Source organism: Crinia signifera, chromosome 4 (genome assembly GCF_055691185.1).
Source record: "Crinia signifera chromosome 4, ASM5569118v1, whole genome shotgun sequence".
NCBI lineage: Eukaryota > Metazoa > Chordata > Amphibia > Anura > Myobatrachidae > Crinia > Crinia signifera.
This window is the reverse complement of record NC_139220.1, coordinates 212,264,769-212,291,628: the sequence shown is the minus strand read 5'-3', so window position 1 is coordinate 212,291,628 and position 26,860 is coordinate 212,264,769. Positions and strand designations below refer to the sequence as shown.

The 26,860-nt window shown below is 43.6% G+C and overlaps 1 protein-coding gene across 1 annotated transcript; it reads left to right on the top strand.

Annotated features, from left to right (window-relative positions):
- The first annotated feature begins 3,977 nt into the window (after positions 1–3,977).
- Positions 3,978–25,540, top strand: LOC146072528 (procathepsin L-like). Its single transcript, XM_083179746.1, has 8 exons — positions 3,978–4,024; positions 7,256–7,359; positions 7,940–8,082; positions 10,507–10,698; positions 14,217–14,399; positions 19,009–19,168; positions 22,581–22,698; positions 25,303–25,540. The coding sequence occupies exons 2-8, from the start codon at positions 7,257–7,259 to the stop codon at positions 25,400–25,402; spliced, it is 999 nt and encodes a 332-aa protein (XP_083035872.1). The 5' UTR covers positions 3,978–4,024; position 7,256; the 3' UTR covers positions 25,403–25,540.
- Positions 25,541–26,860: the final 1,320 nt, after the last annotated feature.

The following is a 26,860-nucleotide window of genomic DNA, read 5'->3' as shown; positions in this document are numbered from 1 at the left end:
TAGAGAGGCTGACCGCTGCACAGTACAGTACTTATTCAGATCTGAGCTCAGTACAAATTTGTTTGGAAAATGGGCAAAACCATGTGCACTGCAGGTGGAGCAGATATAACATGTATAGAGAGAGTTAGATTTGAGTGAGTTATTTTGTTTCTGTGCAGGGTAAATACTGGCTGCATTATTTTTACACTGCAAGTTAGATTTCAGATTCAGCACACCCCACCCAAACGTAACTCTCTTTGCACAGGTTACATCTGCTCCACAAGCAGTGCACATGGTTTTGCCCATTTTCCAAACAAATTTGTACTTAGCTCAGATCTGAATAAGGCCCATAATGGCAGGTAAGCATACTTATATGTGCAGAGGGGTAACTACTTTTTTTGCGCCCCCCCGCCGGACATTTCGGGTGCCCCCCCCGAAATATTAACCCCCTCCTTACCCGTCCCCATTGCCACCAGCACTTCTGCCTCTAACCCGACACGCAGATCTGTGTCGGGTGACGGGCGGTCCCCGGCTCCGGCTGCAGTGCTAATATAATAACAGACACTCGAAAAAATGGCTGCCCCCATACAGCATTATGGGGGCAGCCATTTTCTGAGTGTCTCTTATTATATTAGCACTGCAGCCGGAGCCGGGGACCGCCCGTCACCCGACACAGATCTGCGTGTCGGGTTAGAGGCAGAAGCGCCGGCGGCAATGGGGTAAGGAGGGGGAGGGCAGGAGTCGGGAGCTGGTACCAGGTGGTAACTATAGTCCCGCAGACCCCCCAGGTGCCCACACCTGCCTAGTGCCTCCCCGCCACCGCGGGGGCTGCGGGACTATAGTTACGCCACTGTATATGTGAATGACGGTAAGCCATAAAAGTGCGCTTATTTTTTCTTTAGTAAAATCTGCATGATTTATCTATGTGGCAAGATGGCAGGGGGAAACACAGTCGGATAACCCCTGCCCTCTCATCCACCATCCGCTGGCTATGCCATGAATATATGACATTAGAGATAGGGGCTGTCATTTACAAACACAAAATATGTCCTATTAACTGATCCTATCACTCCAGCAGGGTGTGGTATGGGGTTCCGACAGTGCGGATCATGCCGGTGCTCCGTCAGGGGGGCGAGTGCAAAAAAGCCCCTTGCGGGCTCTCTGTGTTCGCCACGCTGCGGGCCCGGGGCTCGCTACGCTCACCACAGGTTCTATTCTCCCTCTATGGGGGTCATGGACCCCCACAAGGGAGAATAGCCCCTGTGAGTCGGGATCCCCCCTGTTGGAGCACCGGCAGTCAAGATCCCGACATTGGGATACTGACTGTCGGGATCACTATCGGAGCTTCATCCGGCACCCCTCAAGCAATGGCCCTCTGTTTCATTTAAAAATAATTTACTGATTATGAGAGAATTAAACAGATCTGGATTCCCACTCCCTTCCCCAGCTGGGGGCTGTCTCTGAAGTGTATAGTGTGCTGCGAATTTATAAGGATGATTAAAAAAAAGGTTTGAAAAAGGTTAAAAAATATGTAAATATGTAAACATCTACAAAATAAATTTGTATGGAATAAATTATTCTAAAGCATCTTCAACAAATTGATGTGACTCACAGATAGTAAACGGTACCTGTGTCTAGGTACAGGTGGTATAGCAGTACCCCAGAGTAACATACCAGATAGACCCCTGCACTTATGGGGCAACTATGACTGCTACTTCTTGCTAATACTGCACCCTAATAATGGATATGGCAAGTGAGCAGTCTACAGCATACAGTTGTATAATGGGGTAATAATCAAAAAAGGAGAGTCATCTGTCTCAAAGAGGGGGCACACCCTGATAACATCAAGTGCCATTGCAAGATGCTCACCCATTAGGACAGAGATGAGAGTGCCTCTAGAATGTGATATTATGTATAGGATAGTGTCCTCACATCGGTATGTTGCTGCTTCCTATGTGCCTAAAAGGTATTGATAGGAGATGAGCATTACATAATCCAAGGGTTTAGATATAGAAGGGCTATAAAGTTATTACATGAATTGGAGGCGTAAATAAGAAAATATTGCCAGTAAATAAAAATGGGTACAGGACAGTGAATGCGCTGTGCTACTTGTGCATTTTGCTGCATGCAAAATGCACGGGGGGGGGGGGGGGTTAGCAGTATAGTCAGAGGGCCAGTGTGTAAATTAGCTTCATCAGTTACCATAGGTCTCTCTATATGCTAAACAACATTATTTTTGTCATTTATGCACCTAGCTTCAGAACATTTGTAATGACACAGTCCTTGTCTGTGGAAGTTTTATATGGCTCAAGATCCCAGATTTCAACCCCTAGCCTCCAATGATCTCTCCAATGCCATCAGCCAGATCATTGCAGAGTATGGCCCATTTAATGTTTTATGGGCAAAGCACATTATCAAATTATATCCATCATCACGCCAGTAATTACCATACTATTCCTTATCTCAAAACAAGCCCATAACAGGGCTTTCCTTTATTACCCTGATTCGCTCTGAAATATCTTTGTGGCACAACTACCGATAAATACAAAATAGGAGGCTGACCTCTCTAAGATGCTACACTGTACAGCGAGTCCTGGGAGCGGATCCTTAATAATATATTCCATAAGGTGATACTGTATGCTTATAAACTGGTGCACAGGTTTTGGTGAACTCTGGATTTGTCCCTTAGGGGCTGATTCAGACTTTAGTCCCATCACCAATGGGGGGGGTAGTATGTGCATGCACAAACCACATCTGCTCGCATCTTGTCGAAGGGGCATGCGTTCGACGGGTCTAGGCGGCATTTACCTGTTTGCTAGGAAGCAAATATATGCAGCCTAGCGAGCAGGTCTGAATTGGGCCCTTAATCTCAAAATATTGTTGAAACTGCTACCATGTTGGTAATATACGCCATATATTTACTCATATATTTTGGAATTGGCCTTCTCTTCAGAGGTCTCAGGGCTGATTGCACGAGTAACAGGTGTTGGATTATCCTTATGACCTAAATTAGCCTTCCTTCACATATGTCCTTGAGAGTTACCCCTTGTGACCAATATGTTATAGGACATATGCTGATTCTCGCAAGGGCATCCAAAGCCCAACTCTGCCACTCCCCAAATTCCATTCTCTGTACACTCTGTATACGAGAAGGTTTATAGGAATTTCAAAATGGTAACAGTTAGATTTGAATGTTTCACTGCTGCCTCCTCCCCAGTAATATCTGGGTCAGTTGGCTAAAGTACAGCAGCAGGGGTCACCTTGTATTCTTCACTTTACCTTACCTACTCTCAGTGCTATTCAGCAGGAACTCAGTTCCTGAACCTCTAATTAAATATGACATCTGGGTTATATGGGTTACTGAACCTGTTCTGGGCCAAAATGTAGTTTCCATAAGATAATTTGGTACTTGTGTAGTTTCACGGCGGCACGCTATGCTACTTTGTTAACGTAGTCAGCATAGTGTCCCCTCTGCAGCCCTGCGTAGTCAGAATTTTTGCTGTGGGATCTACTTAAGCACAGATCGTTCAGCACACAGCGATGCACCAGAGATGTGTGTTGAGTGATCTGTCATGGCCAATGTTCTCTGGTGAGAGAGCACTGGCGATGAATAGATTTATACTGCAGGCTTGAATGATCTAGCCTGGCGACAGTGACGCACGGGCCGCACATTGCCATCGCTACGGGGCATACACACTGAGCAATTTGTGCTTCATTAGCCAGATTGCTTAGAAATTTATATAAAATGTCCCCATTAGACAGATGATTGCATAATGTAATAATTGTGGTCTTGCATATTTTCTTTCCCCATTTCAATCAGTAATATTTATTCCCCCATTTTGACATATTTCCCTCTGACTGACCCTAAACTAAACCTTGTATCTTACCATCTGTTTAGGTTCAACTGCTGCCAGTTATCTGATTGTACAGTCACCCTAAAGGTTAAGAGATAATGTTGATAATGTAAATAGATCCCATCTGAATGTGTATATATAGGTTTAGTCCTGTAAAGCCTTAACACTGTCTGCTGGACACAATCATTCAGGTCAGTACCATGTGTTATTGAATTTGCAATGTATATATAGCGATAATTCTATTGTGTGAATGTGTGCTAATGTACAAGAAAATGAAAACTCCTTACCATATCAGTAAATGGTTAGCATGCAAGCAAAGAAAATTATTCTGCATTTTATAAAAAGTTACATATTTCATTATGTTTTTTTGAATGCCCATGTGCCTACAGCATGTCATGAAGTGATTGTACAACTTGTATTTATTTATTAACAGTTTCTTACATAGCACACACATACGTCACAGCGCTTTACAGAGTGTAGTTGAACACTCTAAATTCTCTACCACATGTACACGCACACACAGACATTCTAGGGTTAATTTTTGTTGGACACCAATTGACCTACCAGTATATTTTTGGTATTTTGGGAAGAAACCGGAGTTCCCGGAGGAAACCCACACTGGCATGAGGAGAATATACAAACTCTACACAGTTTGTGCCATAGTGGGAATCAAACCCATGACCTCAGTGCTGTGAGGCAGTAATGCTAACCATTACACCGTCCGTGATGCCCCTTGTATGTAGTAAGAAATATGTACACTGCTGTACCTACAGTATTACAATGGACATTTTATGAGAAACATTTTAATAAACATTTGTCATCCTAAAACATAATAGAAATTAAACAGAAATTCAGTGCTGCCATATAATGTATCTTTGAGAGTCACGGTCACAGTAGACATTTGGCCAAGAGGACACTATTAAGTTGTGGTCTCTTGCTGATGAACGTAGTTTCGGACTGGAGCATGAAGGGCTCATCTGGGAGTTACAGTACACAGGTAGTGGTCGATACGGCCAGCCATCATAGAGGCTTGGCTAACCATTAACCATTCTCTTGGCCCCCTGATTTCTATATACAGTAAATACTTTTTTATAGTAAATACGTTTTTTCTGTCAAGTTTTTATATAACCATATAGAATTGTGTTTCTTTACCCTGGTAATGTATGAAGCAGCTTTCCAGATAGAAGCATAGGAGATATATACTATATGTAAACCTAGGGCCCGGTGAGAGGTCTCATGGCACCTCAGGCAAAGTTTTAGCCTACCACCCCTGAAATACCCACAATGCAAGTGAATGTATACACAGAAAGAAAATAGACTGGGCATTGATTACTGCTGCTGCTGACTGCTCTGCATCAGACATGTCAGACTGTTAAATATTTGACAGGAAAACGCCACCCACCAACCGACTGATCGCTCCCCCCCCCCCCTCCAGCAGCACGAGTGCCCACATTTGAATGCAAGGAGATGTGTACGCTTACACACTCCCTCGCATGCAGCCACACAGTGGAAAAATCTTTTGATGGTCCCTGACATTGAATGATCTTTTCCCCTGTTCGCAGATAAAAGTCAGTCTAGACTTTTATCTTTGCCGGAGATGGACGAATTTGGGGTGGGCGCTGACATCTTGTGATGTCAGCCGCCCACCCGAGCAGGCATCAACATGCCTGCGTTCACAGGTGAACATCCAATAATGTTTTTTATGGGCTTGCCCATAAAACGCTGTCCGTTCCTCTGCTCCAGCCCTGTGCCCGCCTCCTTCCCTCCCCTCACAGTGCAAATCCCTTCAAGGCCCCTTAGGGGCCTCATTAGCAGTGGGGATGATCACTAGGCTAGCAGCGGGGGTGATCACTAGGCACATATACATGCATGTTATCATGTACAGTATGTAATATATGTGCTGGATTGATCCCTCGGGGATTGCCAGCATGAGTGCACCGGGCGCCTTGCAGCACCCACGAAACAGCATAGTCCGTTATGCACTGTTAAACCTGCCCCCTTACTCCTGTAACTAGCCAATAGGAGTCCAGGGGTGGGCTTAACAGTGGATAATGGTTTATGATGATTCACGGGCGCTGCAAGGCGCTTGATTTACTCATTGCTGGCGATTTGAGGATTGATCCAGCATATATATATATTAAATACATGATAACATGTATGTATATCTGCTTTGTGAACCCCCCTCCACTGCTTGGCCGGTGCTGCAGCCCCATATAAGAACAGAGTGGGGCCCAGGGGTTTCAAAGCAATATTTCTGGTGCTGTACAAATACAGAAGAGCCTTTCAAAACTGATTACAATAACAAATGAAGATATGTTATACACTATCGTTTTAATAAATAATCCATAACTAACACTTGTTACTATTGGCCAGTCATCTGCCATGAACATTGTAATGGGGCCTACACACGTATATAGGGGCATTTTCTAAGCATTCTCACTAGATTTTAGAAAATGCTCCTACAAATCAAGCCATAGATGATAATAATAATAATAATAATAATAATAATAATAATAATATTTGGTGTAATTGTCCTTTGTTGAATTGTTATGGTGACATAACTGTATTATATTTTTGGATGTTCATACCTCCCAACAGTCCCGATTTTATCGGGACAGTCCCGATTGTCAGGGCCTGTCCCGATGTCCCACCCGCGGGCGGCAGTGTCCCGCGGTGTGGGGGGGCTGTTGGGAGTCCCCCCTGTCAGCTGCTAAGCAGCGGGGAATAAACGCTGTGCGCATGCGCACAGCGTCTATTCCCGCAGCCAGGGGACTGGGGGCTTGGCTAGAGGCTCACAGAGCCTCTGGGTCATGCCCCCATAGCGGCGAAATGGGGGCGTGGCCTCGCGGAAGAGCCGTGAGTATAGGCCATGCCCCCAAATAAGGCCACGCCCCCCCGCCTGCAGAGCTTCAAAAGTTGGGAGGTATGGATGTTGCTGAGGCTGGGAATAATATCAACCATTAGAAGTGAGAAATATGCAAATAAATGTGAGAATGATCCATTTGTCAGCTAGCACAGCATATATATGATTCATTATCCATGCAGAATGGGAGTGATTCAGGTTTATTCACAAAGCACATTTGGTTTGCTAATAGACAAAACCATGTGCGCTGCAGGGGGGCAGATGTAACGTGTGCAGAGAGAGTTAGATTTGTGTGAGTTCTTTTGTTTCTGTGCAGGGTAAATATTGACTGCTTTATTTTTATACTGCAATATAGATAGTCTGAAGTACACTCTGCACATGTTACATCTGCCCCCCTGCAGCGCACATGGTTTTGCCCATTAGCAAACCAAATGTGCTTTGCAAATGAACCTGAATCAGGCCCAATATTCTAATAACTACCTACCTATCCAAAAAGGATGCTCTGTAATGTGACCTAATTTAACATTTTGGCTTTCATTGTTCACTCCAAATATTTTAGGATGCATTTGGATAAGCAACTCTGGACTTTGGCTGCTATCATCATATGTGCATCTGCCTCACATTTCCTTAACCAAGAATGGAGTGCATGGAAATCCAAACATGGTAAGATACTGGATTTTTATCTATATTGGGCCTGATTCGGACCTGATTCCACGGGCGCGAATTAGCATGGCCAGCGATCAGCTTAGCCTCCAACCCACTACAGTGAAACCTCGCCTTGCCAATTAAGGTGCACACTGTACGAATGGATGTGTACGGCTGCAGATCCAGTCACACCCAAGCAAAAATGTCCAAAACCCATTGCAACAGGCTCACCAACTAATGATTTATACCATGTATAGCAAACATGATTATTTTTACTCTAAGGCAGTGGTTCCCATACTGGGTGTCATGGCACCCTAGGGGCATTTTTCATGTGGGCTCTGGGTTGGTGGTCCAGTTTCAATTCAAATTATTCATGGTCTGTAAGGCAATCAGAAATTTCTAAAAATACCAAGGTCTTTAAGCATCAACAAGTAACCAAGACCACCGCCATTCAGGAAATATGTCAATTTGTTTTACTATCCTATTAGATTATTTTTTATTTTCTGTTTAAGCCACAGCATGTGCTACTGTACATATCTTTCAAGTACAAATAAATCATTATGTTGATAAATTATTGCATCTAACAAATGTTGTGCAGAAAAGAAATATGTCACTGCATATGATGAGCAGTTTCGGAGGAAAGCTTGGGAGGAGACCTGGCATAAGGTGGAGAAACACAACCGATTGTTTGAACAGGGTCTCACTAAATATACCATGGCCATGAACAAGTTTGCTGATATGGTAAGTCTCAACCAAAGTTTAAAGACTATAATTTAATTTATCTATTTACACATATACAGGAATGGGGAACTTTAAGTATATTATCTATTGCTGGACTAATGTAATGCAATAAGCCTTTTCGGTTATTGCCCATGTTATCTGTTAAGCTGTGTACACATGGAGCAATATAATCGCTGGCACTATATTACTAGCAATATATTGCTCAGCAATCATATTGCTCAGTGTTTTCCGTTATCATCAGCGACCAGAGATGGTCGCTGATGAAAATGTCACACTGCCGGGAGAAGAGGCAGGGGAAGTCGCTGGTAATCCGACCAGCAATCATTAGGGGGCTGAAAACGGGAGCACGCAATCAGCGATTTATCGCCGGTGCACACTCCAATCACTGGCAATATGGTCGCTCAACAACCATATTGCCAGCGATTGTATGCCCGTGTGTACGCACCTTTACTTATTGAACTGCATTTTGACTCATATTTAGGTGTCTCAAGAAAGTACCAGTAATAAGCCATTATTACAGCACAAATGTACAATAATCACACTAGAGAAATAAGTGTGCACTCCAAAATATGTTTTTTTGTAAAACTGTGTCAGGTTATTGCTACCCACCAAATAGTTTTGTGCAGAGGCAGAACTACCATTGGTGCAGCAGGTGCAATGCACCGGGGCTCCGGAGGACTAAGTGGCCCACTGCTGCCCCTGCCCCCCTTCTTCCACTGTTTTTTCCCTGTCACACTCTGCCGGGATGCGGTCATTTGATCTACAGCATGATGGTCAACAGTCATAAGGTCAACACCATTAGGTCGACATGGGAAAAGGTTGACATGGGAAAAGGTTGACATGGGAAAAGGTTGAAAGGTCATTAGTTCGACAGGTCGTTAATTCAACAAGTCATTAGTTCGATAGTGTCTAGGTCAACATTCAAAAGGTCGACATGGGGTTTTTCACTGTTTTTTTAGCCGAAATGTGCAGAAGGTATTTCATGACTTACCATCCACTAGGGCGTGGTGGAAGAATAAAATAGGGTGCTGAGCATAGCGAGGAACCTGCCCGACGCGTTGCGAGTGCAGCGATCGATGCGAGGGGGTGCGGTGCACTTTAAACTATGTCCATGTCAACTGTGTTGACATCAAGGTAAAAAAACAGTGAAAAATCACATGTCGACCTAGACATTTTCGAACTAATGACATGTCAAACTAACCTTTCGAACTAATGACCTAGACCTTTCGAACTAATGACCTTTCGACCTATAACCATGTTGACCTTTTCCCATGTTGACCTAGACCCATGTCGACATTTTCTCATGTCGACCTAATGATGACGACCTAATGACTGTCGACCATCATGCTGTAGACCAAATTATCCCAACCCCACTCTACCTACCCCTGTGTCTCACTGTCCCTCTGCATCACCGTGTCACCCATTGCCGTGTTGCATATTGTGAACTTGGGTTGGGGTGAAGGAAGGGGGCCAAATTATATTTTTGCACCACCCACAAGTTCAGCCACTGGTTTTGTGACTGCATACAAAGAAAATGCCTGATACAAATCAAAAGCCAGGACATTGTATACAGGTGACAAAAAACATTATTCCTTTTAACAAACAAGATAAATCAAGACAGGTGAGCAGGGTGTGCATATAGTAGAAGTGAGCTATACTTATACTATATGCACACCCTGCCAGCAGCAAGTTACGCAGTACACCCCAGATGCCTACCATAGATGTTTCCTCCATGGGCAGGATGTACTACATGTTGTTCTAGCCATATAGGGAATATCATTTATATTAGACATGGTGATTAACAATGCATGGAGCTAAAGTGCATGCAAGGACCCTCCTCAGAGTGTTACTATACAGTATGTGCTATGTATTTTATGTCTATAAACGGTGGCAGCAGAAGGATGTGTGGGCCTCACTGAGGTGTCACCAGCCAATGAGTGATACCAAAATACAGCTTGTCACTGTTGGTGGCAGAAGTTGGGTAATGCACTGTAACTTTATATGCATCACCTGCTCCTGTCACTATGTAGAAGCTGGCACTTCAGACAAGCCTCTGGGGGCAGCCCACATCTCCCAGGCCCCCAGAATGATGAATATGGAGCTCGGGATGCTTAGCCACACTCTTCCCATGAAGCCACACCCCCACAGAGTGAAGCCATGCCCCCTTTTAGAGGCCATATATTTGTAGCGCCAATATACCAAACCAACCTGCTTTTGCCATGAAAATGATTGCTGCAAAATACGGGCCATCTTGGCAGAAATCCCAGAACCTCACAAACTCAGACCCTATTACAATTCCCCAATATTTTGTAAGATACAATAATTGAAATATATATAATATAAAAAAATAAAGGATATTTTAGTCAACGGTATGCTGCAGGTAATACTGTACCTCTCATTTATTATGAAATCTTATGGTTTTAGACATCAGAGGAACGTAGCTCCAGGAATTGCCTGTCCTCAAAAAAGAAATCATCCACCAAGAAGAATATTCCTGTGCAGGTTCATGCAAAAAACTTGAACTTACCAGATTCAGTTGACTGGAGAGATTCAAAATGTGTGACAAAGGTTAAAAATCAAGGAGGATTTTGTGGCTCCTGCTGGGCATTTGCAACGGTAATACAACATATACAGTATCTGTGTACATTTAATTAGCCATAGATATATAACAATATTTTTTTTTTGATAGTTGTACTGTTGTCATTGCACAATAGGGAGATAAACCAAACATATAGGGCGAAATGTAATAGGGTGCGATTTTTAGACAAAAAAAAAATCGCACCAAATCGCACCTTTAAAAATCGAATTTTTTGCCGCGAATTCGCATATGTAATGAGATGCGAATTTGCGTAAAAAAATTGCGATTTGCCGCGATTTCGGGCGATTTTTAGTCATGAAAATGTGCGCATTTTTGTGCGCATTTTCATAAATGCGATTTTGTGCAAAAAAAAAAAAGTTTTAAAAAAAACGGCGTGGGGTCCCCCCTCCTAAGCATAACCAGCCCCGGGCTCAATGAGCCGGTCCTGGTTCCAAAAATATGGGGGACAAAAAATCTGGGGGTCCCCCGTATTTTGAAACCAGCACCGGGCTCCAACAGCCCGCGGTGTCATGCCACAGCCGGGGGGCACTTTTTACACAAGGTCCCCCGGCCGTACCATGAGCACCGTGGCTGGTCAGCCTTGGACGGGGTACCTGGAGGAGTGGGGACCCCCCCAATAAAGGGGTCCCCCCCTCAGGCTTCACCCGTCCAGGGCTGAAGCCCGGGGCTGTCACCGGCGTCCGTGGCCAGTGGACGCCGGCCTGATAGGGTTAAATCGATCATACGTTACATTGCTTTATACCGGAGAACTACAAGTGCCAGCAGACCTCCCCCGCATGCTGGGACTTGGAGAACCACAAGTCCCAGCATGCGAGGCATTAATGGGCCCGCTGGGACTTGTAGTCCACCTGTAAAAAGAATGTTTATAAAAAACACACACACAGAGAAGTAAAAGTTTATTACACACACATCCACACACCTCACTTTTACACCAGCGTTACTGGATCCAGCGCTGGTCTGGCTGCTTCACAGCCGGCTCCCCCCGCACTGACAGGCAGCGGGGAGAACCGGCTTTCTCCGTTGCCTCTAACAGCTTCTGTAGCGCTGTCCCAGTGCTACAGAGGCTGAGAGCGCGATTGGCCGATACGTCTCCATGGAGACGCATAGCTCAGTCCTGATTGGCTGAGCTATGCGTCTCCATGGAGACGCATAGCTCAGCCAATCGCGCTCTCAGCCTCTGTAGCGCTGGAACAGCGCTACAGAAGCTGTTAGAGGCAACGGAGAAAGCCGGTTCTCCCCGCTGCCTGTCAGTGCGGGGGGAGCCGGCTGTGAAGCAGCCAGACCAGCGCTGGATCCAGGAATGGTAAGTAACGCTGGTGTAAAAGTGAGGTGTGTGGATGTGTGTGTAATAAACTTTTACTTCTCTGTGTGTGTGTTTTTTATAAACATTCTTTTTACAGGTGGACAACAAGTCCCAGCGGGCCCATTAATGCCCCGCATGCTGGGACTTGTGGTTCTCCAAGTCCCAGCATGCGGGGGAGGTCTGCTGGCACTTGTAGTTCTCCGGTATAAAGCAATGTAACGTATGATCGATTTAACCCTATCAGGCCGGCGTCCACTGGCCACGGACGCCGGTGACAGCCCCGGGCTTCAGCCCTGGACGGGTGAAGCCTGGGGGGGGGGACCCCTTTATTGGGGGGGGTCCCCACTCCTCCAGGTACCCCATCCAAGGCTGACCAGCCACGGTGCTCATGGTACGGCCGGGGGACCTTGTGTAAAAAGTGTCCCCCGGCTGTGGCATGACACCGCGGGCTGTTGGAGCCCGGTGCTGGTTTCAAAATACGGGGGACCCCCAGATTTTTTGTCCCCCGTATTTTTGGAACCAGGACCGGCTCATTGAGCCCGGGGCTGGTTATGCTTAGGAGGGGGGACCCCACGCCGTTTTTTTTTAATAAAAACACTTTTACACATTTTTATTAACAGGACCATGCACACATCTCAATGATCTGTGCATGGTTCTGTCAAATTCGCCTGTCAGAACCTGGTCTATTTTTTTGCGATTTTTGGTAACATTTACCAAAAATCGCACCCTATTACATTTGCGAGTTGTATACTTTATAATGGGAAAACATCTGGATGCGATTTGAAATGTGACTAAAAATCGCCACTTTCAAAAGTGCGATTTCGCGGTAAAAAGTGCGATTTTTACCGCGATTTTCAACCTATTAAATGTGCGATTTTCGGAAAAAGTGCGATTTCGGCCGTTTTTGACCAAAAATCGCACATGTCTAAAAAATCCCACCCTATTACATTTCGCCCATACTGTTAAATAAACCTGAGATTTGAAAAATGTCCTCATAGTTACAAGCATGAGTTATTAGACACTGGGAAACATGGCAAGGTAATGTGGTAAATGTACAAAGTCTTACAGAATGATAAAGTTGAGAGAAAGTAATGGGCATGCAACAGACTGCAGACCTTATTCAGGTCCATTTGAAGCAAGGCTGCGGTCGCACGGGGACCGATGTTGTTTTGCTGCGCATGCACATTTCTGCACATGTGCATACGCAGGGTGCGTGCACCCATCGCGAACATACTGTTCGTCGGGTGCATCCACCCAGGACAGCGGGCAGGGGGGGCGTAGAGGGGCATGGGGTGGTAGTTGGCACCATTAGCATATGGGAACTCTTTTCATGGGCGTTCCCATGAGAATGCTTGGCGTTCTCATGCTCATGAGGCCATGACACGAGTGCAGGAGGCGGGCAGCTGACATCACCACATGTCAGCTGCCCACCCATCTCCTTCCCAGCGTGCACCCATGCATGCACCCATATGTAAGGTTTCTCGGAGCAACCTTACATATGCGTGCACCTTCCACATCTTTCAATGCTCGGCGACAATCGAAAGATGTGGGTGGATCCCCCTGGCCTGCGAATGGACGTTAGTGTGCAACATCCATTCCCATGCCATGCGTGCGAATTGCACTAGCAAATGGGTGGCGGCAGCTCCAAAAACTGGGCTCCAAAAACTGGGTGGGTAGCTGATGTCCAGTGACATCAGCTGTCCACCTCCGTAAGTCAGGTACCCGCCCCCCCCTGCCATGCCCCCTCCATTGCGAGCGCCACGGAGACTATGCAAGTCTTCTAAGGTGCCCGCATTGAAGCCCTGCACATGCGCGTGAGCGAATATGCGCATGTGCAGAGCTTCACCATCAAACCCCGGAGCGAACAGATGGGTGAGTTTGTAAATCAGAATCACCTCCATAATATGTAGTCAAAGGGGTTTATCTATTGAAGATGGGATGTTGCTATGGGCAACCAATCAGATTATATCTACTATCTTCTAGAAGGTGCTAAATAAATAAGTAGATTCTGATTGGTTGGTATTACATACCATCTTCAATAGAACTCCCATCTTAGTACATAAAGACGAAAGTATAAGAACAGCATGCTTTTCCACACAGTTCTCTTTTCCTAAGGGTCATAAAAAGCCAGAAAATTGAGAACAAATGATGAAAGATGTGAATATTAACTGCTTTCTCTCCAATTTATTATCATTTAGAAGATTTAGTCAATTCTAAATTGTATGTTTTAAGGTGGGTGTGATTGAGTCACATCATTGTATCAAGTCTAAGGAGCTACTTGTTCTGAGTGAGCAGCAACTTGTAGACTGTGATAATGTAGATGAAGGCTGCTGTGGAGGATTGCCGACAAATGCTTTGGAATATGTTACACATCACGGCGTCATGCTGGCCAAAGATTATGAGTACTCAGAAAAGGTAAGATCAGTAAATTTCAATATTTATCATGAAAATAATGCAATTCTTAATCAATTCATACAATAAAGTTTGGTAGTAAGAATCTATGCAGGGGTGCCAACAGCTATTCCCTGGCCCAAGTACTGGGAGGAGGCATGGCCAATGCAGAGAGGTGTAGCCAGCCCCCCTTCTTAGGAAACTCTGCACAGGGAGGAACCACTGTAAGGACGGATGGGTGGCTAATAGGCAGGGCCGGATTAACAATGGGCCAGATGAAGCTAAAGCTCCAGACCCACTCTCTAAATATGCCCATTTTGTAGATGAGGACTGTGGCTTTCCAACAAGCCCAGCCCCATGTCGCTAGCCCCCCGGGAACCGGAGATATCGCGGGGCAAAGCTGGAACATTTTCCCCACAGGATAACATGGGACCCGCTAATTCTGACCCCCACCCGGTTCCGACAGCTGGCAGTTCCCCCCTGGCATCACAGAAGCTTTGATCTCATTCAAACCCAAATCGCTGGGCCTTCAGTCTGATACCAGGCTGGTTCATATGGGTCAATTGGTTCCAGAGATATTGTGGGTACACCGATTGTTTTATTTCTAAAATGTCATTTCATGGCTGTTCATGTTCTTTGAGGGCAGATGATTTCTCTGGACCCAAATGGCCAAGTTTCATGGGACCAAAATCGTTGGAAGCCCACTTAAAAGCTCTTCAATATAATACTGGTATCATGTAAATGGGTCAGTTGGTTCCAAAGATATAGCCAGTTAAACGATATAGCCGTTTAAAGGGGGGGGGGGGGGGGGTTCTCTCCCCTTCACACCAAAAAAATGCAGGGTCTAGGCTGGTGTAAAAGGGGCCCACCCGGGAATGTCCCTGCATGATCCTGGGACCATTTTCCTGAGTAAGTCCCTGCATTTTCTTGTGTGAAAGGGTTATTATTTCAAATTGCCGGGACCTGCAGAGCTCTGAATACAGCCGGGCAGCCCCCACTCTCTGCCCGGCTGTCAATGGCTGTCACTTCTGCCCGGCGGCGGCTGTCCCCCAGTTACCGGGAGCATATATTCCCCTTGGCAATGAGCATGTAATCCCACATGGCAATGAGCATGGAACTCCTGGCAATGAGCATGGAACCCCTGGCAATGAGCATGTAGGTAAGCAGCACTTATGTAGCATAATTTTTAATAGGCATTATGGTGTTTGGCATAATACATAATGGATATTATGGTGTGTGGCTTAACATGCAATGGGCATTATGGTGTAAATTTTTAATGCGCGCCTTTGGCGCGCAATGTCCCTGTTTGTGAAGCATATTGTGGATTTTGGCTCAATCCGTTTGGTATAGTGTGGATTTTGGCTCAATCCATGTGGCAAAATGTGAATTGTGCCATAATTTTACATAGTTACATAGTAGGTAAGGTTGAAAAAAGACTTGCGTCCATCTAGTTCAACCTATGGACAGATTATATTTCTTATTTGTACCCATGGATGTTATTAACCAACAAGTGCTTGTCCAACCCCATTTTGAATGCACTCAGTGTCTCTGCCGACACCACCTCTCCAGGAAGAGAGTTCCAAAGTTTGACTGCTCTGACCGTAAAGAAATTTTTTCTTCTAGCTGAACAAAATCTTTTTTCTTCTAATCTATACTCAGGCCCTCGCGTCCTAGATTCCTTTTTTGTTGAAAAAAGGGTGTTTGCCAGTTCCTTATATTGGCCCCTGATATATTTTTACATGTTGAGCATGTCCCCCCTTAAATGTCTCTTTTCTAATGTAAATAGTCCCAAATTGCTTAATCTCTCCTCGTAGCTTAAATTCTCCATTCCCCTAATAAGCTTTGTTGCTCGTCTCTGGATTTTTTCCACTTCAATGCTGTCCTTTTTATAATGTGGGGCCCAGAATTGTACACCGTATTCGAGGTGAGGTCTTACCAATGCTTTATACAGTGGCATAATTATCCTTGAGTCCCTAGATTCAATGCTCCTTTTAATGCATGCTAAAATTTTGTTGGCCTTTTTTGTTGCTAAATTACAATGGGCACTACACCCCAGTTTGCTGTCTATTTGGACTCCTAGATCCTTTTTGAGTATTGAAATACCCAATTCCTCTCCGCTAAGGTTATAAGTAGCACACTAGTTGTGTCTCCCAAGGTGCATAACCTTACATTTATCCACGTTGAACCTCATCTTCCACTTTTTAGCCCACTTCTCTAGATTTGCAAGATCCTTTTGAAGCGTGGTGACATCTTGTGATGATTTAATAACTTTGCTTCATTTTGTATCGTCCGCAAAGATGGATACATTGCTGTGTAACCCCTGCCCAATATCGTTAATAAAAATGTTAAATAAAATAAAATCTGTGTGGCATAACATGAGTTTTGACTCACTCCATGTGACACATTGTGAATTTTGGCTCATTCCATGTGGCATAATGTGTAAGAGGCAAGTACAGTATAAGGGGGTTACTATTGTGATGCATGATTTGTATAAGGGGTATATGGTATGGTAAACTTAGGTGACCAAATAAAAGGTGCTAAAATGTTGTCTACCAAGTTTTGGCTTTCAGTATTTTTTTATGACTGGAGTGCTGCCTCACCCCGCAAGTATCTTAGGACATCGGCGTCCTGCGGGTGCACCTTTGGAGGGCCCCCTGCAATATATCTCATACCCAAGAATGGGTTCAGAGTGCGCTAAACCTTAAAAACAAAATACGTTCAAAATAGTGTTTAATAACAGGGCATAACAATGTGCATATAGGTTTTTTTAGTACAGATCGATTCTGATAAACAAAATAAAGATCCTCTTATCGAGTGAACAAAACGATCAGTCAAGCAATGTAGTTGTACCAACATGTTTCGCCATGTTGTTGACTTCATCAGGGGCAAAAGGGTACATCAGTTGTATAGGATGACCACACAATATTCTTGTATGGAATGGGATTCCACAGAAGGATATGATAGTCCTATACACAATAGTCCTTTGGATAATATTGGTAAGTGGGACTGGTAACAGTTTGAGAGATGTCCACCTTCAGTAGATCTTCAAAGTTTAAAGGGGATTATATTGTTCAGATTGGTGAAGCTGGGCGCTATGAAGTTAGTCAGAAATTAGAAATAATATAGTGGTCCAGTGAGGAAGGTGTGCACAGTTCAACTCCTAAGGCAGCATTCTTAGCACCCTGGTCACGCCCCCCACATTATTAGGTGCTGGCCACAACCCCTATTATTGCGCATAATGGCCCTTGATATTTTTCAGCTCCAGGCCCATTTAGACCTTAATATAGCACTGCTAATAGGGGATGGAGGGTGCAATCATTAACCATCCGCCATGATGAGAGAGGACTAACTGCTTCTGCAACTGGCTCTCACCCCAGCCCAGCACACAGCACTGTGAGTGTTTGCCTGGGAAGAGGGTCCTCACTCTCCCAGTCCCAAATTTCATTGTCTACAACAGGGAAGTGGATGGGGTGCAGTGGAACCAAGGCCCCTAACCGGCCCCTTTCCCAGGTCCGTGCAATGCTAACGGTCCATGTTCTTTATGTCAACAGGTACAATGTTGACTTTTAATGTATTATCCATGCCACATCAAAAGATTCGACATAGTGAATGTGTACAACTGGAAACTGTGAAGAGTTTTGATCATAAAACTTTCTCATTTTTACTTTACTCAACAATGATAACAAAACCATCAGCAGAACACATTATTATACTTTTTGAATGTGTTACTATATATTGTAGTTTCAATTGAAATATAATGGGCTGAAAAATCAGGGTAGTGTCTCATGAGATACTTTAGTGCATTCTTCAGGAGATTGCAGTCTTGTGGTAGAGACAGAGTTAAATCTCCTCCTGGTCTACACACACACACACACACACACACACACACACACACAGAGTACACACAAGTGCTTCACAGGGGTGTCACTAATTAATGAGTAGTGTTGGGGAGGAGTCCTAAATGGACTATCTATCATTGGAGTCAGTGTCACCAAAGCTGGCCAAGCTGACTGATTTATTATTTATGAACAGTTTCTTATATAGCGCATAAGTTCAGTATTCCGCAGCGCTTTACAGAGTATATTTGAACATTCACATCAGTCCCTGCCCCAGTGGAGCTTACAATCTATATTCCCTACCACATGTACATGCACACACAGACATTCTAGGGTTACTTTTGTTGGGAGACAATTAGCGTACCAGTATATTTTTGGATTGTGGGAGGAAACCGGAGTACCCGGAGGAAACCCACGCAAGTATGGGGAGAATATACAAGCTCTGCACAGTTAGAGCTATGGTGGGAATCGAACCCATGACCTCAGCGCTGTGAGGCAGTAATGATAACCATAACACCATCCGTACTGATCACTAAGTATGTTATCAGTGTATAGCCAGTGACAGGGTCATGGGAATGTTTGGCTGATGTGAGCAACGTTGACAATATGATGAATATATACCACAGTCCAGTAGTTCACAACAAACTGTAGACATTCATTCATCACTAGAGTCTCATTCTCTAACAAACCTTTCATATACAAACTGTATAATTGTTGTGGATTAGAACATTGCTTAATAATTTATATAGGAAATATATGAATTGATCAATCACTGTTATCCATGTTCTCCTGCCCAGAAATTCACCTGCCTATACAAACCTGATAATGCAGTAACAGTTAATGTGAGCAAATACTATGTTCTGCCTGGAGAAGACAACATGGCATCATCAGTGGCACTGGATGGACCTATCACAGTTGGAATTGATGCGAGTGATGACTTTCAGTTGTATAAGGATGGTAAGATACATTGTGTAATAGGAAAAATAACCTTGTTTAACTCAATTTCAATTACTCTCGGTAATTATATGAAGATGAGCATGTGACCCATCTCCCATGTTAATGTATTTTACATTTACTATATATATTACTTAGCTTTGTCGGGCTTTATTTGCTTTGTCACCATCACCACCCTCTCTCTCTTCCACCTATACTTTCTCCTTACCTCTCTCTCTCTCTCTCTCTCTCTCTCTCTTCTCTCTTATCTCTCTCCTTCTCTGTGCACAAGCCTCTTTTCTCTCACATGCGGCAGTTGTATCAAGCCTTGCAGAGATATTGGGCCAGATTCTCTAAGCTTCAAAAGTGATAAAATGGAGAGTGATACACATCCAGCTAATCAGCTCCTACCTGCCATGTCACAGACTGTGTTTGAAAAATGTCAGGCAGGAGCAGATTGGCTGGCTGTTTATCACTCTCCATTTTATCACTTTTGAAGCTTAGAGAATCTGGCCCATAATGTGAAGCAGTTAATCTAGGGCTTTAGTGAATTTCTCTGAGCAAACATCTAAGTATTTGCAGTTCTTAATCAATGTGGGTAATGAAGCCTGTGCTTACCTTGCTGTGCTGAATGTTATTTTAAATAATGTTATTTGATTATTTTATTAGGTAAAGTTTCACACTCACTTAAACCCCATCTCCTTTCAATTATAGCTCCTGCCATTACCTATCTTTTTCACGTACGAAACCCTGACTTTACACTGTAAAAATGCTTTAATAAAATGGACCCAGATGCAGGGGCGAATTTAGGAGTGAGACTACCCCTAGGCACATTATTGGTGACCAAAAATCATGACACTGAACTCTTCATGTTGGGGCCTCACGACTGCCAAAAAAGCACCAACCTCACACCCACCTCAGCCACCACAGTTTACTAAGCATTGCCCCCTACTCCCTCAGCAATTGCAAAATATCAAAAAAGTCTAAGGGCAGTGTTCAATGTGAATACTGGCGACGTGCAGCGAATCCTGTTTAGGATTCGCTGCACATTCGCCACTGCTTGCTGCGTTCCGGAGCCTCGACGGCTCCGGTATTCAACGAGTCAGGGGCTCGCTGCCCCTGACCGGCGAATTTGAGCTCCTGCGGCGGACGCCGCAGGGAGCCTGAGGACGGCGGCAGGCAGGGAGATGGAAGTCTCCCTGCCTGCCCCAGAACGTTTGGGGCATGCCAGCAGGGGACCGGGTATATTCACTACACCCGATCATGAATATGTAATGATCTGGTGCAGTGAATATATGAATATCTAATGAGCGGCTCGGCTCCGGCCCCCTGCTGGCTGGTCTGTGTAAAAAAAAATATGAATGAATGAATAAAAATAGCATGCCCCTCCTCAGAATAAAATTCCTGATTTTTTGACACCAATTGTAAAAAACAAAACACTTTATTTTAAAAGTTCACCTTCCACTTCACCATAAAAAGATAGCGAAAAGATAGCGATTGCTACTCGGTGAATCATGGCGAAAAAAACCTTGAAATGTATTCACCATCTGGTCATTGAATAGGGTGATTCACCGTTTTAGTCAGAAATTCGCCTTACAGCACAAAATCGCCATAAAAACCTGGCGAATCAGCCTCATTGAATACCGCCCTAAATGACAAACACAAAAAAGAATCAAATAGCCTCATCTGACAATTGGCCTAGCCGGACTCTTGCACTTGTCATTACTGGCCGCAAACTGCATGGGCGAATATTACACTGTCAAAACACAGAGTAAAGGCAGTATAAACTTGGTCAATGGGTAACTTCAGGGGATATATATATATATATATATATATATATATACACACACACACACACACACACACACACACACACACACACACACACATACATACATACATACATACATACATACATACATACATACATAAATACATGCCACATGAAAAGCCTGTGTTTGTCCCTCTGCACCTTACTCTGTAGGAGACCTCACATCCCAGTGCTGCCTCTGATTAAAAACCCTCCCATGACTAGGCTGCTGCTGCTGTTATCCATGGGCCTGAGAAGCATGTAATGAGCTCCACCAATCAGAGCTCAGCACAAACGTCTCAGCCTCTGCCCTCTGGTGCAAAGTGTCATGGGACTTAGTCAACTCCCAGTAATGCACTGCACACTTGGCTCCCAATGCTCAGCACCATTAATCATTGTCACATTGGCAGATAGGTGAAGCTGCAGCACTACCCCACTCCCATGCACAAAACCTTTAGCTAAAAAAAAAAAAATACATGCCAACCACAGGGGGCCCCTAGCTATAGGGGGGCCCAAGGGCACTGACCCCTTGTGCCCCCATTATAATCCGGCCCTGACCACCGGCAAGTGTCACACCTAGGCATGTGCCTCATGTGCCTTGTGAGAAGTCTACACAGATGTTGTTAAGTCAATTGATTTGGAAGCAACAAAATGTAATAATTTGAAGAGAAATAAAACTAGCATGTAACAATATTGTTCATTTAAGACTCTTCAGTGTTGGGCTGGGGCATGAAGGGCTCACCAGGAGAATGCAGTGGACATGTGTATCGGTTGTGGGCAGACACTACAGCATGGCCAACCATTAGAAAGGAGGGTGTGGATTATTAGATAGACAGAGTCTAGATAGTCAGTTAATAGGTGAACCTCAACAGCTCGACATGCAATAGATTAACACCGGTTCAAAAAAACAACATGGGAAAAGCTAACATGGGAGAGGTGGACGGGTTCAAAAGGTCAACATGCAAAAGGTAGACACATGAAAATGGCAACATGAGTTTTTCACATTTTTTTCACATCGGTGTCAACAACTGTTGAAAATTAGTGTAACGTGTAACTTCACATGCTCGGCACACTATTATGTTCTCCGTCTGTGCCGATATTAATGGTGAAGTAGACCATGTCATATACCTACCTATTTTATGTTGACCTTTTGACCCTGTCAACCTATTGTATGTTGACCTTTTGGGTAAACCTAGTGACTGTCTATCTAAACACTGTAGATCTATCAACTAAAACCAAGAGAGGACATGGCCTGCAGACAACATATACAGTATGCTACAGTGCATGGCCTGGGCTCCTTTGTACATAGTGAAAGATGATGCCATATAATTTACCAGATTATAGAGATACACTGTTGTGAATACACTATGGGAACGCAGTATACTGTAACATATGAATACTAATAAAGCCTGTGATGGTGATCATGTCTATATATACCACTATAATGCACTGTGTATACAATAGGATAATCATGTACACAGCAGATAGTGGTTATAGATACAGGATTTATGGTCTAGTAAAGGCCAAATGCCTACCATTACAATAAAAGGTTCATTTAACCACACTATGTAATATGTTTTTGCAACAAGGTATAATAGTAATGATAATTATGCTACTTTATTTCAGGTATTTTTGTTGGTGACTGCAGCGAAGAAGCAAATCATGCAGTCATTATTGTGGGGTATGGCACAGAGCATGACGAAGAGGAGGATGAGGATATAGATTACTGGATCATCAGGAACAGGTATGTTCTCCATATGAATACATATTGGTGGCAGTGGGACCCGGAGCATTGCCGACAACGGCAAGTGCATACACAGTTGCTAAAGCTGGTGGGGGGGGGGAGCGATAGAGGGAGCAGGGGCCATGCTGCAGCATGGTACTGGTTAATGAGCTCCGCCCTTGTCTGAACTGAACTAATGTGCGAGTGTACACAAGAGATGAGATAGTAAAAGATATTGAGACATAAGAGGCATAAAGTAAGCAGTAAAGTCAACTGGAATAAAACATTTTTTTATTTGAATGCAGAATAATGAATATAATATAATCAATGTGAAAATGATTGGGCTTGAGCTCATGTTAGCCATACACATCTGTTACAAAGGTCTGGTTATTCCACAAGTGGACCAAGAATCCGACAGAACACAGGACCTAATTCAGTATTGATTGCTATTGAAAGATTTTGCAGTCCAGACAATTAATGACTGCGGTTTCACCGTTCGCATTTCGCATGTGCATATGCATTTTGCAAATAAATATCCATACGCATAGCAACTGTATAGAAGTCACAGTTTGATTGACAAGAAGCCAGAGTTTAAGAGCAGAAACATAAAAATTTCTGGGTGTGTTTGTGAAAATGCAGGAGTGTTAAGGCAGTTTTACGTGGGTCATTGACATCAGCGATGACCACTTCCAGCCTGGGACTTTAGCAGATTAGTGGAAGCCCTAGACTTCCGGTTATGGTGTATATGATAGATTGACTCTAGGCCGATAATCATTAGGATGACCGCTAATGGTCGGCAGTCGGTTGGTTGACACTTTTAAATGGTCGACATACTAAAGGTCGACAGTGACAGAAGCTAAACACAAGCAAAATGTCAACATACACATGGTTGACACTGAAAAGGTCAACACAAGTTTTTATGTTTTTGAAAACTCGTGTCGGCACACTATTCTATTCTCCCTCCACACAGTAGGATGGTAAAGAATGAACCACGTTGGTCTAACCAAAAAAATAGGAAAAAAATTGTGTGTGCCTTTTTAGTGTCGATCATGTGTACGCTGACATTTTGCTTGTGTCGACCTTCTGTCACTGTCGACCTTTATATGTCACCCATTTAAAGGTGTCGACCTACCTACTGTCGACCATTAGTGGTCGACCTAATGACTGTCGACCTAAAGTCAATCTCTCATGAGTCCGGATACCTAGCCTTAAGGTGCCCATACACAGTACAATTGCTGTGTGCGATGAGATGCGCACTCCAGCGCACATCCAATCGCACAGCTCAAAAACTATGTGTTGCACATACTATTTGAACTAGATCGCATTGTATGCAAATCGCATCGATCTCGTCCATAACACACACAATAACTGTACTGTGTATGAGCACCTACTGTATACTAAGGTGGAAATTTTTTTTTCAATGTTATGTTTTTTTGCAAATGTATCTGCGAATGCATCGCTATTTGCATTGCATCTGCAATTTTGCAATGGGCATTAATTCTTTCTTTCTGAGTGGTGACTTTTTGATCTCCGACAACTGCTTTTACTCTAATTAGCAATCCATGTTGAGTTAGGGGGTTATTATGGTTGATCCATAAGGCTGCAAATTAGCAGCCTTGTGAGTCCACCAAACTCTGCCTTGCAAATGGTGGCCTGGCCGCCTCCCATTCGCAGCGTGTGTTCGCACAGTGTGTGTTCACAGTGTGTGTACAACACAAACTTCCATTCACAGCCTGCGGGGGAACACCCACATCATTTGATGGTTGCTGACCACTGAATGATGTGGAAGGCACACGCACATCTAAGGTTGGTCAGAGCAACCTTAGATGTGCGTGCTTATTCTGAAGGAAGTGGGTGGGCAGCTGGCATCTAGTAATTTCAGCTACCCGCCACTGGTGCCCACGTCACTGGGCGATTTCCATGGGAACGCCCAGCATCTTCATGGGAGCACCCTATTACCATGGGTGAGTCCCCCCAGCCTGCCACCCTGCGCCCACCAGCTGCAATGATCTGTTCTCCGTGGATGCATGCACCCAGCGCATGCACATTCAAAAATATCATACTTACATGTGAATTTGCATGCAAGGGTATGAACCTGAATAAGGTCCTTAGGCCCTTGGTCAAAAGAAACAGATGATACTGTGCACAAGATCAGAATATGCTCATTGCCTGACTAATCTTGATCAACATATGAATGCTTCATTACACCCTCGCTTGCAGGTTTTAGGGCAAGATGTATTAAGCTTCAAAAAGTGATAAAATGGAGAGTGATAAACAACCAGCCAATCAGCTCCTACCTGTCATGCTAAAGCCTGGGTCTGAAATATGACAGGTAGGAGCTGATTGGCTGGTTGTTTATCACTCTCCATTTTATCACTTTTTGTAGCTTGATACAACTGGCCCTTAATGTCTAACATGACTTAATTGGCTTTCAGAAATCTTCATACAGGATTAAGGCCTCCATACATCTGCAACGGATTGTCACAATTTCCCGATCCCAGTTGTATGGTGGCCTATAGTCACCGAAGAAGGAGACTATAAATTATGAATTTTTAAATTGCATTTATGTTTGCTCCATTGTATTACAAATAATATTTCAATTATATTTATTTTTATTTCACACAGCTGGGGCGAGGATTGGGGAGAGAAAGGCTATGCAAAGATGAGACGTAACGTTAACCTGTGTGGTATAACATCGATGGCAGCATCTGTGGATTTGGTATAGTCTCATCATTAAAGAATCATCAAAAGTCTATATGAATTAATCCCCTAAAAAAATGTATTTGTAACCATGTCTAGAGTACTTATCTTGCATTCTTTATTTCTGTAGCATAATTTGTAAATAAAGATTCATAAGCACGTTTGAGACTGTTGAACTTATATTCTTGTGCAAATATCTAATAGAAGAGTACAGTACACAGCGCTAAACCAATTATGGGAAGGTGGAACTCTTAATTAAGGCTAATGTCTGAACATAAAATGCAAGAGTCTAAACTATATACATTACAAAATACAGTATTTAATAAGCCACCCACTCACTTGTCTCCAGGTTTACTTGAAGCTGATGCAAACAATATATGCAGCATTGGAGATTGAATCTCATTCAATAACCAAATACAGAGCAAAAAAACAAAAGAGAACGATCAGTCACAGATCAAAATTCAGGACAGGCACATAACAGAATCCTACAGTATATACTGTAATGAAAGGTGAAGGCTACTCCTCACCTCTATTGGTGAAGTTTAGTTAAACATTGCACCAAAAACAGTCGCTGTGAGCGACGCTGGCATATTTGGCAGATATTTTGCACATCCCTCACAGCAACGTTGGCACTCAAAGTGTTAAACCAATTAGAATCATCATATACTGTATATATCAACATGGGTAATGTTGGAAACAAAAAAGTTATTTATTAGCCAAATGAAGCTAATTAATGTTACCTTATCACAACATGGATTTCAAATCTGTCTCAAACTGCTGTAGTATAATGCATGTAATTACAAAATACATCATTTATAGTAATGTAATTATGGAGCAATATCACTGTAGGAAAATAGCGCAGAGAGAAAATATATATATATATAAAACGTGTGCCTGGTTTTGGCTATTGGACATTTGTTTGAGACAGTGACCAGATGATAGTAGTCAATTTCAGATAATTAGTGGTACCTAATCACAACATAAGCTTCAAACAGGTCTGAAATTACCAATGAATAATGTATGCAATTTCCAAAAGACATAAAATTATGCAATCACATCATGTAGGGAAATAGCAAAGATGGAAAAAATAATTACAGTGTTTGCCAGGTTTCTGCTATTAACCTCCCGCCTGAGACATTGGGTTTGATACAGATTTGCAAGTAAAGCAAAAAAAAAGTTAGTAACTGTGTCTGGAATAAACCATTTTGTACAGCAAGGGGAGCAAATACATTTACATACCTCCCAGCATATTGATTGGGACTCCAGGCCGTGGCCCCACTGCATGCTCCAGAAAAAAGGGTGTGGCAATCAGTGTCCATTTTGGCAAGGATTTTCAATTAAGTTTTAGTCTTAGAGTCACTTGAATACCGGTGAAACGCATCAAAAGTACCTACCTAAGAGTACCTACATTGCAGTCTACCCATCAAATGGACTTTTATACCACCCATTGGACACATTAGATGCTTGCACTAGCCCAGTGGTC